Consider the following 18164-nt stretch of genomic DNA (forward strand, 5'->3'; position numbering starts at 1 on the left):
GGAGAGGATCGGTGAGCTGCTTCCACCGGCGAGGATGGAGCAGGCCCAGCGGGGAGGTCCTGAGACCGTGACAGACCAGGGGACAGGACCAAGGTACGTGGGCGCACATATGCGCCTGCCCCTGCGACCCAGACTGGGGACAGCAGCGTGGTCTCAGGACGTCCCATACGGTTCCTCCTCATTCAGCTCTGCTGTGCCCAGCCCCACAGAGGCTCCCACCTTCCTGGGAGGGGGCAAGTCTGGGGGGGAAGGCTCCCCCCAAGACTGGGAGGAAGGCCTGGTGGGAGGGGGAGGAACGAGGAAGCGAGCGGGGTCCACTCCTGAGGAATCCCCCGACTCTGGGGCTGTGGCACCAGGAGGCGCCCGTACACCCCTGCCCCATGCCTGCCCCCCCCACCCCCCGCGAAGGTGACAGTTTGGACCTTGATTTCCCACATTCAGTTTTTGAATATTCCTGAACCTTTGCACACTCAGATTCGACCTCTGAACCCTGAAGGTGGCCCAGGTTTGCCAGAAATAATATTTCTGAGCTTACCTACCTCTGAGCTGCCTGGGCGCTCGCCTGTGAACGCTTCCACTTCTTCCCGAGGCCGGACCGAGTCCTCCCCGGGCCGGGCTCCGGAAGCTCCTCTGACCGCCTTTTCCACGCGTGTGAACTGCCCGAGGCGGGAGGAATCCCTGCCGCCCTGCAAGCGGGGAGGCGTGGGCTGCCCACTGCGCAGGTGGAGGCTGTTCATAGAGTCCGAGGAGAGCTGTGAAGGGAAACTTGCTTTTTTCTCTCTCTCTCTCTCTCTCTCTGTTGCTCTGCTGGGATGATCGGAGGGACCGTGGATTGGTAACAGAGCCAGGGAGCAAGGACGGAGTTTTGGTTTCCTTTTTGTCGTTAAAAGGACTTTCTATATGCTCGGGAGGGAATGGTATAGGTTGGGCAGTCGTATGTACGGGGAGAAGGATGAGAGGCGGAGGGGGGAGGGGAGGGAGAGTCAACCTTGACTTCACACGGCATCCTCGGTGGGAAGGCGTTGGGCAGACGTCACGGGGTCACACTGTCATGGGGACCATGCCAGACAATGCAGCTTACCGGGGAAAGACTATTCCTTTCTTCTCCAGACCTGCTGGAAGTCTCTGCTAAAAATTAATGTGCAGAAGCAATACCACTTCCCTAGCTTGGGACACAGCCCAAAGTCACTTCTCCTTTATTGTTCAAAGGGGCTGCGCTCTCCCTCTGCTCTTGTAAAAACTCTCCCTCTTCCCCCCCTCTGGCCGCTTTCAGCGTCCCTCCTTGAACGCCCCTTACGGAGCGCAGACAGGGCGGGCAAGAGTAGGCTGACAGTCATGGGTGCATGAAACAGTTTATTCTCGTATCATGATTACCTGTGTGTCATTTTCCACCCACACAACTGCGAACCAACGTGTGCCCCGCGCTGATTATGTGACAGGCGCCGAGTCAGGGCCCAGGGCCACAGAGCGAGACAGGCGTGGGCTCTGCTCTCCCAGAGCTTCATCCCGAGGGCAGCAGAGGGAACATTAAAAAAGCAGACAGCAAGTGAGAGCAGGTGGGAACAGTGTTGGGGCGAAAACGAAGGCGGTTAGGGAGTCGGGGGCCGGATGTCCCTGCGTAGCCGTGTGTCAGGGCAAGAGGACGGTCTGAGAAGAGTCCCAGCCGTGCCCGGACTTGGGCTGCGAGGGAGGCTGCTTCCTCTGGAGTCACGGTTCTGCCTGCGGTGGGATTTTCCGGCTGAGGCGGGCGGTGCCTCTTGAGTCACGTAAGGGGGGCCCAGGAGGTTCTAAGGAAGAGCCCAGGCCCTGGCCTGGGGGGCCAGTTGGTTGGAGCATCATCCCGTGACCAAAAGGCTGTGGGTGCAGTCCCCGGTCAGGGCACGTGTCTAGGCTGTGGGTTTGATGCCGGTCAGGGCACATGCACAGGGCAAGCTGATCAATGTTTCTCTCTCCCTTCCTCTCTCTCTAAAATCATTAATAATAAAAAACATATCCTCGGGTGAGGGTTAAAAAGAACAAAACAATTCAGAGAAGAGTCCGTGGCCCCAGCGAGCGGCTCCTTATTTCTGCCTCGTGCGTGTCCTTCGTGGCGGGGCCTCTGGACGGAGGGCGACACCCGGCTTCCCAGCCTTGTCTGACTCCTTTGTTTCGGTGACGTTTCTCCCTTCCGCAGGCCACTGCCCGTATTTTGGTGTCTTCTGGTTGGGGGCCATGAAGCTGTCACATCCCCAGGAGTGTATCTTAAAATCTAGGAGGGATGAAAGGTTACGGGGCACTCAGGCTGTCTGACAATGACGAGGGTTCCTCTTGGAAGTGTCCCTCCTCTGCTGGACAGAAGCATTGGCAGCAATAATAACAAATGCGTACATTTTATGTTTGCCCTTACTAAACAAAAAGACTCCACCTGGGAATTTGCCCTCCTTTTCCCAGTTTAGACTATTTTTTTAGTCTTTCTTGATATAACAGCCCTTTTCTTCCATGACAGTTTCCATGCAATGTTATTTTTCTATCAGTTTCAGGTGGGCAGCATAGTGGTTAGACAACCATACACTTTATGAGACACTGTTCCTAAGAGGTATGAATGATCAAGAAATGCAAAGAAGGGCTTCCCTCTTCCTCACTTTCTTCAGCTGCATTTCTTTGTTCCTCAAGCCCCAAACCATGTCCTCAGCCATAAGCAGGCACTTGTTGAATGAATGCCTTCTTTATGCTGTGGATACCCGCCGACAAAACAGGACAAGCCTCCACCTTCCTGGAACATACCCTGCAGCAGGGGGGAGACAGAAAAGGAACTGAGAAGGAAGTAATCGCCCAGTGTGAAGGGTGGTAGCCGCCGGCGCTGGGCTTGGGGAGCGCCTATGGGTGCTGGGCGTCAGGGTGCTCTTACATGCAGGGGGAGAAAAGGCCTCCCCCGCCACAGGGAAGATCCGGTAGAGGCCTATCGCAAGAGAACCCGCCTTCTGCGAGGCCCGGGGAAGAATGTTCTGGCCCAGGTGAGCAAGCAGCACAGAGCCCCAGGGTTGCATGTTTGGGGCCCCGCAGGGCGGCTGGTGTGACTAGGTGAGGTGGGGAGGGGTGCGGGGTGAGGGCAGGGGGACATCCAAGGCCTGGTTGGGTGGGGTCTTGGACCACCAGAGAGCCTTTGCCTATTGCTTGACGGGGTGGGCCGCCCTTGCGGACGCTGGACTGGTGAGTAGTATCTTCCGTCTCTTATGTGACTTAATTAGGAACACGCTAATTTTTAGACTCTGAGAGAAGGTTGGAAGCAGGGAGACTGAAGTCCAGGAAAGAGCTGACGATCAATTCAATCTGGAAAAATCAGGGAAAGCGTGGCGTGGAGGTGACTTTTAAGTGGCGTGGTGAAGAGTGGGAAGGAACCTTCCAGGCGGGCAGGGGGTGGGTGCGGGGAAAGGCAGGCTGCATTCTGAGATCTGGAGCCAAGGCGGCAGACATGAGGTTGGGGTCCCCGACTGGGAAAAGCACCCACAGTTACCAGCTCTGCGTTCTTTTCAAGCCCATGTGAAACATTTACAAACATTTTATTGAGCCAAGAAGTAAATCTCAACCAATGACAAGTACATATTTCATACAGACGTCCTCTGACCACAGCACAATGACATTAGAAATAAATAAAAAGGTAGCCAGTCCCCCAATACATTTTTAAATTTAATAATTGCTTCTCTTAATTTACGGGCCAAGAGGAAATGATAGCTGAGATTAGGACATCTTTAAAACGGATCAACAAGGAGAAAAAGAGAATAACAATAGTACGGAGATGTCAGTTCTTCTCAGACTAAGTACAAATTCAATCAACGGCATTCGGAATTTCAACAGGATTTCCTAAAGAAAAAGACAACTGGTTTTAAAAGCCCCCTGGAAGATTAAAAAGCCAAGAATAGTGAGACAATTTTGGACAATCACAAGGTGTCGGGCCCTGCTCGATCAGGCCACTAAGACCTCCTTTAAAGTTATACTGGTTACGTTGTCTCGGTTTTAGTCATGAAAACATCATGGTTCAGGAACAGACACGCAGAGAAGCTGGGGACAGACTCAGGGCCGTATGGGTTCTTGGTCTCTGACGGAGGGACTCTTCAGCAGAACGGTGCTGGGACCCTTGAATCCTAGTAGATTCTGACTTAATTAGGAATGTTGATTTTTAACTAAAGGCACTTCTCAAATTTGTGTGTCATGGGAAGCACCTGGAAGCTGTTAAATTACAGAGTCTGACTCAGCAGGTCTGGGGAGGGGCCTGAGATCCTGCCGTTCTCGTAGGAACCCGGCTGTTGGCAATACTGCTAATCTGTGAGTCGCACTGGAAGTCCCAGCAGCTTAAGTTGTAAGAAGAGTAAGGGTTTATTTAACGAAGAGGCAGGTCGAGGGTCCGGCAGCTCAGTGATGTCATCAGGAGCCCTTTTATCGTTCTCTTCTGCCCTCCTTTGGCTGGAAGGGTGCACCCTGACTTTTTGTTTTCTTACTTGTTACCTCACTGCCCCGTGACGGCAGCCGCAATTCCAGACGTCACGTTTAAATTCCAGGCAAAAAGAAGAGGGGGGGAGGGGTGACAACAGGAGGTCTCCCCTGAAGTCTGCCCCTGTCAGCAAGAACACGATAGCCTTTCGGAAGGCCTACGCAAATGATCCCCCGACTGTCACCAGCCACATCTGGGTCACATGGACACCCCTATTTGGAAGGTCAGCTGGGAGAGCGTATCAGTTTCCTGTTGCTGTGGTAACACATCGCTACAACTCAGTCACTAACCGCCCCCCCAAACGTATTATTTTATAGTTCCGGGGGTCGGAACTCCTAAAACCAAGGTGTGGAGCAGGACTGTGGTCCTTCTGGGGGCTCTGTGGGAGGGTCCGTGTTCTCGCCTCTTCCAGCTCGGAAAATCTGCCTCCGTCCTCAAAGCCCGCAGGGCAGCGTTCCCAACTCTCTCCCCCTAGGGCCCCTCATCGCCCCGCTCTCACACCTCCTTTTCTCTTCCCCACTTCCCGCCTCCCCCTTGTAAGGACCTCTTCCAATGTGCTTCCACTGGGCCCACCGGGTGACCCAAGGTTCTCTGTCCACCTGAAGAGCCCAAGCACATTGGCACAGTCCCCTTTACTGCTTAAACTAATATGGTCCCAGATTCTGGGGTTCATATGTGGACACACCTGGAGGGGGGCATTATTCTGTCAGAGAGAGGGTCTGGATTTCCCCCAGCATGTACGTGAGGGTAAGGTGTGTGGAGAAAGGGGTTGTCGGTTTAGCAAATCCACAGTGACATTTTGTCACTGTGGGTTTCTTTTGCAAATGAGCACAATTCTGGCAAACACAGTTTCTTGTTCCAGGCTCATCTGGGTCTAGGACTTCGGGGTCTAAGTCCTCGGGAGAAGAACTTGAGTCAAAAAGAGAATGCACTTGCCCTGGCTGGCGTGGCTCATGCAGTTGGAGGGGCGTCCTGTAACGGAAAGGTTGTGAGTTTGATTCCAGGTCAGGGCACAGGCCTGGGTTGTGGCTTCAGTCCCTGGTCAGGGCGCTTATGGGACGCAACCAGTCAAGGTTTCCCTCTTGTTGATGTTTCTGCCTCTCCCTTTCTCTCTCTCTAAAACAACAAAAAAGCAATGAAAAAAAAAAAAAAAAAAACAGTGTCCTCGCGTGAGGATTAAACAACAAGAGAGAGACTCTCTTTTGCCCTGGCCTATGGCTCAGTTGGTTGGAGTGTTGGTTGGAGCATCCTCTCGTACACCATAAGGTCGTGGGTTTGATCCCCGGTTGGGGAGACTACGAGAAGCAACCAGTCGATGTTTTTCTCTCCTTCTCTGTCTCTGTCTCTCTCCCGCCCCTTCCTCTCTTTCCTAAAAAACAATGAAAAAATGTCCTCGGGTGAGGATTAAAGAGAGAGAGGGAGAGAGAGAGAACTCCCTTTCTTGCTGCTCCTCTGTCCACTCTGCTTGTCAGTTGAGCCGTGACGGGCTGTTCTCTGTCCCAGCAGGTGCGGCGGGAGCCTGTGTCTGAAGGGCACCCCCGAGCAGAGCTGCCGCCCCGGGGAACTGCGGCTTCTCCTCCTAGGGAAGCGTGGCGCGGGGAAAAGTGCCACAGGAAACACGATTCTGGGGAAACGCGTGTTCAGGTCCTCATTCAGTGAGCAGATGGTGACTAAAAGGTGCCAGAGAGAGAGGGGGACCGTGATGGGCAAGGAGGTGGTGGTCATCGACACCCCTGACCTTTTCTCCTCAATGGCTTGTGCTGAAGACAAGCGACCCAACATTAAACACTGCTTGGAGCTCTGCGCCCCCCAGCCTCTATGGCCTGCTTCTGGTGGTCCCCATCGGCCACTGTAAGGCGGCAGACAGAGAGACCATCGAGGGCATCAAGAAGGTGTTTGGCGAGGAAGCCTGGAGGCACACCATTATCCTCTTCACTCGGAAGGACGAATTAGGGGACGATGATTCCTTACAGGATTACCTCCTCCAGGACAGTGTGATCAGAGAGTTGGCGAAGACCAATGGAATGCAATTCTGCGCTTTCAACAACAAGGCCGGGGAGACGGAGCAGGCCGGCCAGGTGGGGGAGCTCCTCTGCATGATCGAGAGTTTGGTGGACGAGAATGGAGGACCCTACCGTGTGAACGGCAGAACCGCAGGTAGCGGATTCCAGGTGAGATTTCCCATGAAGGCCTCCGAGGGTCTCTGTGTCATTAGAGTGAGGGGAAGGAGACGGGCCCAGACAAGTGAAAAGTTTCATAGGGTTTGTTTAAGGGGCGATTTGTCCATCATCGGGAAAGATGAGGCACCAGACAGCAGGTCCCTTGGAATAGTATCCTTCGGACAGTTAATTATTGGTAAAGTAATGGATACGGTGAAGTCCTTGTCTGACTTTACTCCTCACACTTCGGGATGCAAATGACTCACTAGATCCCCTTGGCTTCAAAGAGACTGTAATCTCCACCCCCCTGCTCTCTGGCCACTCTGGAGGTAGTTGAGATCCCCTGTAATGAGCTCTAAAAGTTGACATCTACACAGTTTGGTTCTAGCCTGTCCTCAGCTCTCTGCCGTCTCCCTCAGGCGAGGCTACGTTGTGCAGCTTTAAGCACCAGCGATTGCTAACGGTTCCCACATGAGGAGCTCTAGTCCAGGTCTCTCCCCCGAGTTCTGACTCCTTGATCCAATTCTACTTGACATCTCCACCCGACTCTCTGAAAGGACCTCAGATTTAACATGTCCGGACTTCCAGTTCTCCCTCTTGAATCTGTGAGACATTTGTTTTCCTCTCAACTCGGTACATGGTTGTGCTGCCCACCAGGCTCTTCAAGCCCAGACCCCGAAGCCAGCTGTGCTGCCTCAGCTGCCACCTGCTGTCTGTGTGGTCAGGCACCTGGGACCCACCTGCTTTGCTCCACCTGCACGGCCTCCGTCTGGGCCCAGCCAGCCTCTGTCTCTTGCCTGTACTAGTTTACAAATAGTCTCCTAACGACTCCCCCTCATTCATTTTTACACCCCCATCCATTTCACACACCACAGCCAGAGGGATATTTTATGCAATTTCAAAATTTGAATGGAAAATGTATTCATAACTAATGACTGGAGTGACGTATGCATAAGAAAAGAGCGATTATTGGTTCAGTATAAAGAAGTGGGCACTGGTATGGAGAATTCTGTAAATACAAGTCCCGGAGAACGCAAGGCAAGCAAACATTTAGCACTGGCCGGTTTGGGGCAGAGAGGACCCTCTTAGACCTGGTGGGTCTTAAGCCCACACTGGATGGCCATGAGGGGGAAGTCAGTACTCACTGAGCACCCACTAAATTTCTGGCCCATACACGAACTGGCTTAGTCTTCACAGCGCTCTATGCACAGATGTTCTGCAGATAAACACCCTGAAGCTCGAGAGTCTGAAGCCACTTGCTGTCTTAGCTCTATGTCTGGGCGCTCTTCCTCTGCCTTCCCTCCCTCCCTCCCGCCTGGACAGAGATGTCAGCGGAGAGGGGAAGGGGCACGGAATGAGTTTATACGACGTAACCTGGACATTGCTCCCTTTTTTTAAAATGCTTCAGTGGCTTCCTGCTGATCTTCAGGTCAAGTTCAGAATCCATGACCTGACCTGGTTCCTCACCCTCCACCTTGCTCTCTAGGTGCCGGTCTCACCAGCCTCCCCTTGGGTCCTTGAGTTATACTCACGTCCGTTCCAGAGCCTCAAACTGATGGTGTTCTCTGTCCTGTCACGTCCCCTCTCCCGTCTCACCTCGTGCCAGGTCTGCTTTTATTGATCTGTCGGCCGCAGCTTACACCCACCTTCTCAGGGAGTCCTCCCAGGTTGTCCCCTGGAACGAGCTCCCACAGCCCCTCCTCCCGTTGGCCTTCCTCACGCGGTCACCCTCATATCCGGTGATGCCTACGTGTCTGTTGGGTTGGCCAAAAAAATCCATTCAGTCTTTTTCTGTAAAATAAAAGACACATTTTTCATTTTCACCAATAGCTTTATTGATTTGGATATTTTTAGTATGTTGGCCATCTCCCACATGGTATAAGGTTGATTACTCTCAGTTAATGTCTTGATTTGATTGCTACCCACTTTAACTGGTCTACCTGACCGTGGAGCATCATCCAGTGAGAAATCTCCAGCACGAAACCACTTTGACACATTTTATCAGTCACAGCACCTTCTCTATACACGGCAGAAATCTTTTTTTGCATTTCAGTTGCATTTTTACCTTTCTTGAAATAATAAAGCATAATATGCCAAAAAGGCTGTGTATTTTCTCCCATCTTCAATATTAAGATGGCGGCACAAAAATTCACCAATTTTGATAAGTTCTTTAAAAAATGCACGCTGATATGACAGCTGTCACAAAACAGTCTAACAAAATTGTTCTGAATGAAGTTAAGGACAACGGAGTGCTGCTAGAGCCCTCTTACAGATTAAACCAAAAGGACGCTTTGGCCGACCCAGTATCTACGATGGTTGCCTCCCTGCCGACTCCATGAGGACGGAACTCAGATCTGTTTTGCCGACCGCAGTATCTGAGTTTCATCTTCTGTAAAGTGACGATAATAGTATGTCTCTCACGGCCTGTTGTGCAGATGAAGTGAAATGCTTACAAAGTTCTCTGTACATACAGGGAACTGGGCAAATGTTCAGTAATTATTAGCCGCTATTTCTATGATTGTTCTTATAGAAGTGTATGAGGTCCACATAAATTATGGAGACTTTGGGACTTTAACAATCCAGAGACGAAGCAAGATCCTCACTTTTAGGATTCTAACACACAGGCGTAATAAATATTAGTATATACACAGGTATCTGGACAAGGGTGTTTATCTGCATATTTTGAAATAGCCAAACCAAAAATAACCTGCAGGTCTGTCAGGAAAGGAATGTTGCATTAATTTAAACGGTTGCACGTGGAATAAATTGCGTCTACGTGTGTGGGTGTGCAGATATGTTGGTAGCTGACCGCAGACAGAAAGGCCCACGAGTCTCGCTAGGTGTTCCCATATGCTTGTATGTGTTTGTATAAACCCAGAGAAACAGAAGGAGAGGTGAATTAGCGACTTGCTTTGCTGGGGGATTGCAGATGGAAAAATGATTAAATGTTACACATTTTCATGGCAACGATCCTTTGGATTTTCAACAACGTGAAAGAATGTGAGCTGGGCTGTGTGAGGGGTAAAAAGCCTGGTAAACAGAGCAGCATGAGAGCCCCCAGGAAGAGAGAGGGCAGACGGTGTCCATGGTTGGGGCGGGGGGCGCAGGTGAGACAGCAGACGGGAGCATTCCTTGGCTGCCATGCAGACTTAGCCAAGACCAGGCTAAAATAAAGTAGAGGGGGCTTCTAAGAATAGCACGTTCATCAAGATTACATATCACTGTTTCCACCTTCGTTTGTGATCCCAAGGCAATTTAAATTTCCGGAGTGAGTAGAAGGCTTCACCAGGCCGGTGAGGGGGACAGCGGGTATGTGGCTCTCCATCCTCTGTCGCCATCTCCATTTGTCCACCTGGGTGGGGAAAGTTCCAGCTTTTACTGGATTCATGTTAGAAGAAGCTTCATCTCTGCACGGGGGGTGCCAGTGAGGAAAGGGGACACTAGAGTGACGGGGTGGGAGGCCTGCATCCCCACCTCCACGCTTCCCCTCGTCTCTCCGGGGCTCAGCGCTGGGCTAGTGTTCCTTCTGTGGGCCCGGAATCTCACAGGAACAGCGGAACCTCCAGAGGACTCTGGAAGGAGTTGCTCTTAGGACCTGTGCAGAAGTGACGCTAGAGCTTCAGGAATAAACCGCGCCTTGCAGGTGGCATGTGCGGGGCCATTCTAAGTGACAGCAGGGCCCAGCTCAGGCCCAGGAGACCTGTTGAAGCAGCAGTTGGGTCTCAAGACTGACTGTCATTGGGGTCAAGTCTGCAACAGCCAGCAAAGGCCATGACCCTGGCCTTGATTCGACCACATCCTAATCATCAAATGACTCTGAATTATATATTGTGTCTCCATTTCTTTACTTAGGGAAAAGATGCGATTTTAGACCTGCGTACGTCACTTCCTCCCTTTATTTTCTAGGACTGCGTGGAAGAGGGTACACCGCAGAAGTGGGACAGTCCACACGGTAAGATGATCCTTAAAAAAATGTTAAGCTCCTATCTGCATTTTTTTTTAATGCGTTGTGCACCAAAGTGAAGTGGACAAAGTATCTGGAGAAGTCAGAGCGGAAGTGCACCCTGGAGATCCAGCTCAGGTGGCTGCCTGCACCCTGCCTCCCAGGGAACTTGTTTGAGCAGGCGTGGCACCAGCAAAGGTCCTGGACCCTCTGCGGGCGTCGCTGACGTTCTCTGAAATGTTACAAAGCTGGGCTTGCCTCCCATGCTGACTTAGCCGCTCCTTCCCGGCCCTGCATCCAGCCTCACCCAGTTTTTGACTCCTACTTGGAAAAGAAGCAGAGATCACTCCCTCACGGATGGCACTAACCTACAGAGTCTGGTGGTGGAGCTCGGTACCCGTGTCCCGACTGCCACAAATGATGCACCCTTCCCTCTGTACACGCCAGTACGTCCAGGTCTGCCTCGTTCTGTGTAGCGGATGCGGCTTGGTCTTTAGCATGAGCTATACAAGGAGTTCACCTGTCCGTTTACTGATGGACTTCCTGATTATTTCTGGGCTAGCTCTGGGCAAGAACTGAGTACTCAGCACTGAATACGATAGATGAGTTCTCTGCCCTCAAGGAATTCCATAAAATAGTAATGACAATTAAATTTTTAATAGTGCTAATAATTGCAGTTGACATTATGTGCTGGGAAAGTATATGTAATGTATATTAATCATTCAAGCCTCATACCAACCTTCTAAAGAACGTGTGATTCTCATTATTCTCATTTTTAAGATGCATAAACTTAGCCACAAATATGTAAAATCAGGCCACCGTAGGGATTTTAAAAATTCTGTTAATCCCCTTCAGCCAAGACCCCCAAGGACCGACCTGTTACTCGACAAGATCAGGCTTATTGGCCGTGGCGGTGAGGAAATAGCATGTCACAGGGCCCCAAGGGGCATCTCAGAATGAGGTATGGAAAGGGCATTTTATAGGATGTGTGCCTGTGAGAGGTGATTTGAGGGGACGTAGTAACTTTCTGAAGGCAACGTAACATTTCAGCTGCTTTCTCTAAATGCCACGGTCATCGCCCCTCCCAGACTTGCTGTGTGGACGTGGAGTACCAGTCCCCGTGGATGGTGCCCTGGGTGACGCAGGCCCTGGAATGGCTGTCCCTGGAGTTGCCGGCGCTGCCATTTGCTCAGCACGTAGGTCTGGGGTTGACCTTGGGTCACGGGAGAAGTGGTGGGGACAGGGCACGTGTGGAGAGACAGTTTTGGGGCGCAGGTGTTTTACCTCAATTTATATAGAGTAAAATGCACAGATCTTAAGTACACGACTCAGTGCCTCTTTACACATCTACCCGTCTGCAACCACCACCCCAATAGAGATGTGGGACATTTCATCAGCGGACAGTCTTGTCTGTTCTTGAACTTCCTATAATGTACTCAGATAGCATGTGGTTTTGTGTCTGGCTTCGTTCATTTGGCGTGTTTTGGACATCCAGCCGTGTTGCAGAACCGTAGGTCACTTTTTTTTTAATTGCTGAGTTGAGTTCTATTTCATGAATCTACCACTCAGGGCCATTTTAAACTCAGCTTCTCTCAGGTCCTGCTTTAGCCCGTGGCTTTCTGTCCCAGTACTTACCTTTGGTTGTGAAATGAGAGGAACACTAAGGACCGAGACCTGTGGAGGCCAGGTGTCACATTTTCATGTTCCGGGCCATCTCAAGCCCTCAACATAGCCCCGAGTTTGTTCACGGCCCCTTCCGTGGCTTTCACTCTGATGGGTAGCTTCTGACCGGGACTAGAGTTGTGCTGGGTCGGAGCGCTGATGCCGCTCTCTATAAAAACTGACAAGGGAGGGAAACCATCAAACCTGTCCCCATCTCTGTGTCCAACAGCAAGAGGAGACTCAGAATCTGTCTTTCCCTCCCACAGGCCCAGGGGAGCTGTCGCCGCTGGCCGCAGTGTTTGAGCCAAACCCTGGGGCATCGGAACTAAAGGTCCTGCTGGTGGGGAAGCGTGGTGTTGGGAAAAGTGCGGCTGGAAACAGCCTTCTGGGGAAGCGGGTCTTTGAGACCAAGTTCAGCGACTGCTCAGTCACCACGGAGTTTCAGCCGGCGAGCAGAACCTGGGGAGAGAGGAAAATTTTGATCATCAATGGTCCAGACTTAGCATCTTTAAAGGACTGGAAATCACGCCTTCAGAAACACACCCCCGAGGGCCCCCACGCCTTCCTGCTGGTGACCTCACTGGGGTCCTTCACTGAGAATTATGAAAATATGCTGGACAGCATCCAAAATAGTTTTCGAGACGAAGTCACTAAGTACATGGTCATTCTCCTCAACAGGAAAGAAGATTTAGGAGCTCAGGCAGTTGACGAGGCTTTAGGCAGAAATGCAGCCCTCTGCACGCTCATCAGGAAATGTGAGAACCGACGCAGCATCTTCAACTACAGAGCAACGGAAGAAGAGGAGCGACCCCAGGTGGCCGAGCTCCTGCAGACACTTGTGAGCACGGTGCAGCAGAACAGAGGCCAGACTTGCAACTTCCTCAGGGAAGGTAAGCCACGTCCAGGGCACATTCTCTACGTCCTTTCAAAGAGTAGACGTGGGCTCTACAGGCAAAGGCATAAGGAAACCACAAGTGACACGCATTGTATCACTCCTGTAATTCCACCTGCAGCGAAAGTTATTCTCCATCATTTCACGCCACACAGGGCGGTGCTAGGGGTGCTCGTTATTAGAACCAGGAGGTGCCTTTCGATGCCGGTGAAAGGCGTGATTCTGTGGAATGTGGTTGTGAGGAGAAATGGCTTTAGCGTGCTCCACCCGGTCATCTGCAGATGGTACGCCTTTGTCACTTTTCCACGAAAAGTGATGCTAAAGAATAAGTTTTCAAATACATCCTGGAGCGTTTGCTCCATTAGCATCAGTCGGCAGTGGGGACACATAGTGACAGCAGGAACAGATGACAGAGATGACGTGAGCAGACGGGACCCACGTGAGTAGGTGAAGACTAACGAAGCCCTCGCAGGGTGCCAGGGAGTCAGAGGAGGTACCAGGGAATGAGCAAAGGGAGAGACAGGAGCAGGAGCACGTCAGGGGGTGAGCACTGGGCAGGGCCTGCGTGCGGCCCAGGTCCTGCTCCGGAGTTCACCGTGTGCCTGGGAGAAGCCATGCCCACGCTGGGGGCTGGAACTATCAAGTGGGAGGGCAGCCCCGATGCCCCCGTGCGTCCTCAGTGGCCGTGTGTGGCATGGCTTTGAAAGGCCTACCCAGATGAATCCCTGGTCACGGCTCTCTCCTGCTTTCCTCTGACAGGGGCTCTGACCATTGTCCTCGTGGGGAGGACCGGGACTGGGAAGAGTGCCACTGGGAACACCATCCTCGGGAGGCCCGAATTCCGCTCTCAGCTCCAAGCCCAGCAGGTCACCCAGATGTGCCAGCGAGGCGGTGGGACGGTGTCCGGGCAGGACATCGTGGTGGTGGACACGCCTGCGCTCTGCCTCCTGGGCCGTGATCGAGCCCAGCAGGAAAGGGTCCGCAACTACGTGTCCAGGCATGAAGAGAACACGGTTCTGGTCCTGGTGCTCCAGCTGGGACGGGTCATTCACGAGGACGAGCGGGAGATGAAGATCCTGGAGGCCATCTTCAGCAAGGATGTCGGGAAACGCACGATTGTGCTTTTCACCAGGAAGGAAGACCTGAAGGGCGGGGACATTAACGAGTACTGCGCTAACACAGATAACGGGGTTCTTAAGGGGATAATTAAGAAGTTGGGGGGGAAGCGGCCAGTTTGTGCTTTTAATAACAAAGAAATCGGCCAGGCCAGGGAAGACCAGGTAACAGGCCTTTTGACAATGGTCAATGAGCTGGTACAGAACTGTAAAAAGGGCACAGAGGTTTCTGTGTGGGGAGAACATCAGCCAAAAAAAATTAAAAAGGGCTGGCAGTTAAAAACTCCTTTCCATTTGTAAAGTATTCAAAAATCAGGTTTTTTTTTTTTGTTTGTTTCTCTTTTCTATCCTAAAGGCTTGGACAGAAAGGGCCCAGAGGTCTGAGAGGGGGGAAACCAAAATATTTCCCTCAGCCCAAACTAAGTATAATGGGCAAAAGGGCTTTGGACAGGTGAGATGTACCTGGCACACCTTCCCCCAAAGAAGCCCTTCTTTTCCTAATGTGGGGCATTGAAAAATTAATACCTGCCTTTTGTCATCTAGTGGTTATGGATTGAATGATGCCTTTTAACCCTGTTGCCAAATCTGTTGCCTCCAGAATACACCAAGGATGCCAGCCTGTTAAACCAAGCACGCCGTTGTCTGGGGACAGTCAGCTGACCTAGAGTCTGCACGATCCTTCCCCATGTGGGAAGGCCACCCTCCCCTCCACACCCCCACTCTTATTAGGGTTTTCTGGACCCAAGGGTAGGTAGGACGACAACCATGCCCAGCTTGAAGCAGCTAGAGGAGCTCGAGACCTTCGCCCATTGTCATTTATAAGATTATAAAGCATCTTAAGTCTGAGAGAAAGAGATTGTTATTTCTTATTGTTAAAATAATTAATTATTTTTTAAAAAAAGAAGAAGAATATATGAAAGGGTGAGGCAGGAGAGCTTGTATGTACAACCCATGGGCATGGAGTTGGGGGAGGATTGTTGGGGAAGGGGGGTGCTGGGCAGAGGGGAGCAAAGGGGAAAAAATTGGAACTATTCTAACAATATAATCAATAAAATATACTTAAAAAAAACTGTATGGAAGTCTGACAACCAAGAATTTAAAGAAGAAATATTCACGCAGATGGGTAGGAGGGGTGGAGCTGGGGTGGAGAGGATGCGGTGTGGTGGCCAGAGGATCCAACTGTCCCACATTCATGTGTGGCAGATAAAAGCCAGGAGAGACACCTGGGGGGCGATCCCAGCCCCAGACCAGAGCCCTGCAGCCCAGGGTTTCAGTGCCAGGAAAATAAAGCCTCGTAGCTTCTGGCTGTGAAAACCAGTGAGGGTTGGGGTGGTGGAAGAAACTGCCCATCTCTCAGGGGAGTCCTTTTAGAGGCGCCCCCTCCTAGAACATCCACAGACCCACCCACTCTGGGAACCACTCCCAGGGCCACAGCGGGAGGGGCGCCAGTCACATACAGGAAGTGGGTGAAGTGACCAGAAAAAGGGAGGGTGCCTGGAAAAGGGGAAAGTCAGCTCCTGGTCCAGGTAAAATGAACCAGGTTAGCCAGGCCCATCTCTGCACCCACACTTTGTCCTTGGAGTCTCCCCGCTCACACACAAACTCAAGCTCACCTCCAATCCTGCTGGGTCCCTATATTATCCTCTGCCCGGTGCCTTCACAGACAGAGAGTCCCAGGTCGCGGATGCCCGCAGATCCCTGGAGAGGTCACTGGGGGAACTAAGCTGCCACAGCTGAGCACGTAGTGGAGCGAGAGGCCCCCAAGCCCTGCCTGGGAGCCACTGTGAACGCGAATGGGAATGCCAATGCCAAGGCTGAGACTGGGCGTTTCCTCTGCCGCCAAGGCCATTCTGCTCCCAGGGTTGGGCGCAGATCCCAGCGGGGGCACTGATAGGCTCTCTTGATTTTGGTCTTGTCCACTTTTCCATATCCTTTTGCAGGGAATGAACAGGAAAACTCTACCTTTGTCACTTTGCTGAGATAGGAGATGGTCGGTGGTAAAAATAAATGGGAAAGGAAGAATAGCTACGTGTCCAGTGTGAGCAATGAAGCATTTGATCCTTGCTCTTTGATCAGGGAGGAACGGAGCCCACAGAGTCCCCAGGGGACAGCAATTGCAGAAAGGAGCCCCCGGGGGTCCCAGGCAGCAGACCCCACCTAAGGCTGCAATCCAGGACACGTTAGGGAAGAGTGTGTTCGCTGTCTGCACACCAATGGACAGACAGAGATTGGCAGAGCAGATTAACACACATGACCTAACCCACCATATGCTGCTTAGAGAAAAGCCCTTTCAAATTTTATGGCAGAAAGAGGCTGAACATCACAGGGAGGGAAAGGTAAATGGTACAGATATTAATCACACAAAACGAAGAAGGAATGGCTATATTGATAGCAAATAAATTAGACTTCAGAACAGAACATTACCAGGTACAGAAAGGAACATGGTAGAACAATAAAGAGGTCCCTCCATCAGGAAGGCAACGTGATCCTGAATATTTCCTCAAACGGCAGAGAAGCAAAATATGTGAGCAGAAACTGACAGTTGAAAGAAGAATTAGACAAATCCACAGTCATGGTCAGAGACTTCATCCCACCCTCCACCACCACCCAAACAACCGACAGAATGGCCACGTAGAAAATGAGCCAGGGTCTGGAAGAATTCCCTAACACCCTCAGTCAGTGGGGCTAACTGATGTTTGTAGAAGTTGAAATTTACAGAAGACACATTTTTTCAGGCTCACATGCAACCTATGCTAAGATGGGCCTTTGCGGGGGTCTTAACACAAATCTCACCAAATTTAAAAGGACTGAAATGATGTGGAACGTGTCCTCGGGCCACGGTGGCATCTAGCAAGAGCTCAGTAATGAAAAGACAGCAGGGACAGCTCCTTCACTGCCCGGTCAGCAGTGCCGTGACCCCCTGCACGGTCCTCAGAACCTGCACAAAGGCCTGTTGATCGTCCTCCAAGGTCAAGTTCTAAGTCTGAAAAGGGACTTTTTCTGGGCCTGGAAGACACTCACAACACTGCCACCGGGGGATGGAAAAGGAAGCGTAAAGGGACAGTCTCCCTTTCTTTCTACCCATCGCGGAAGCGAGTCTCCCCATTGAGGAGGAGAGGTGATAATGTCCCCTGGTTCCAACACTCTCTAATTCCTTTTCCACTGAGAGGACAGGTGTCCCTGCTCCAGCAGGGCCAGCTTCAGTCTCTGCTCACCCCTGGCCTGCCCTGCCCACCAGTGTCCGCAAGCTAACCCCGGGGGCATCATCAGTTACCCCTGGGGTAATTTAGCCTCTTTGTGAAAATTCGAAATTCAGAGAGCAGCGTCCTGGTCAGGGGCAGGCAGCTCCCAGGCTGTGCTGGGAGTCAGCCTCCCAGAACACTGGCCACCTCGCCGCTCAGGTCCCTGCAATGCTGGCCACAGCCTCCTCCTTGGGCCACTCACCATGGTTCCAGGGCCTTGGGCTCTCTTTGTTTCTGACAAAGGTGAATTTTAAAATTTCATTTTACTTCAACTATTGCTTTATTGCCTGTACCTCATTTTATTTTCTAATCGGTTGCTCCACGATGGACAATATGCACCTTTAACTTCTATTCTACCTTCAGTGAATATTATATCACAGCACGAACGCTGCAGCGGCTGTACGACATTCCACCGTTCTGTCCTCCCTCCCAATCTATGCATTATTGTTCTCCTACATTTTACACTGATATAAGATATGAACTCAACCACATGTTGTTTTTATTTTGCTTTCAAGAGTCAGTTACCTTTGCAGAAATTTCTAAGTGATAAAAAGAATCTTTTCCGTGTACGCACCTACTCACTCTCATTGGCCTGGTCCTGTACAGAGGTGCCGTGGTCCCCGTTTTTATTTCCTGCTCACCTGACCATCTTTGCGGTCAGCCCTGAGCAGCCTGTTGTTCAG

General features: G+C 51.5%; 1 protein-coding gene across 1 annotated transcript; it reads left to right on the forward strand.

Moving 5' to 3' along the window:
- GIMAP8 (GTPase, IMAP family member 8) lies at positions 1-14698 on the forward strand. Its single transcript, XM_090286922.1, is given in 6 exon segments — positions 1-93; positions 5972-6275; positions 6277-6885; positions 11659-11766; positions 12462-13122; positions 13884-14698. Coding segments are annotated over 6 exon segments (2397 nt in total). The 5' UTR covers positions 1-34; the 3' UTR covers positions 14540-14698.
- Positions 14699-18164: the final 3466 nt, after the last annotated feature.

This window comes from Furipterus horrens, unplaced genomic scaffold, assembly GCF_987537825.1.
Source record: "Furipterus horrens unplaced genomic scaffold, mFurHor1.1.pri manual_scaffold_9, whole genome shotgun sequence".
Taxonomy (NCBI): domain Eukaryota; kingdom Metazoa; phylum Chordata; class Mammalia; order Chiroptera; family Furipteridae; genus Furipterus; species Furipterus horrens.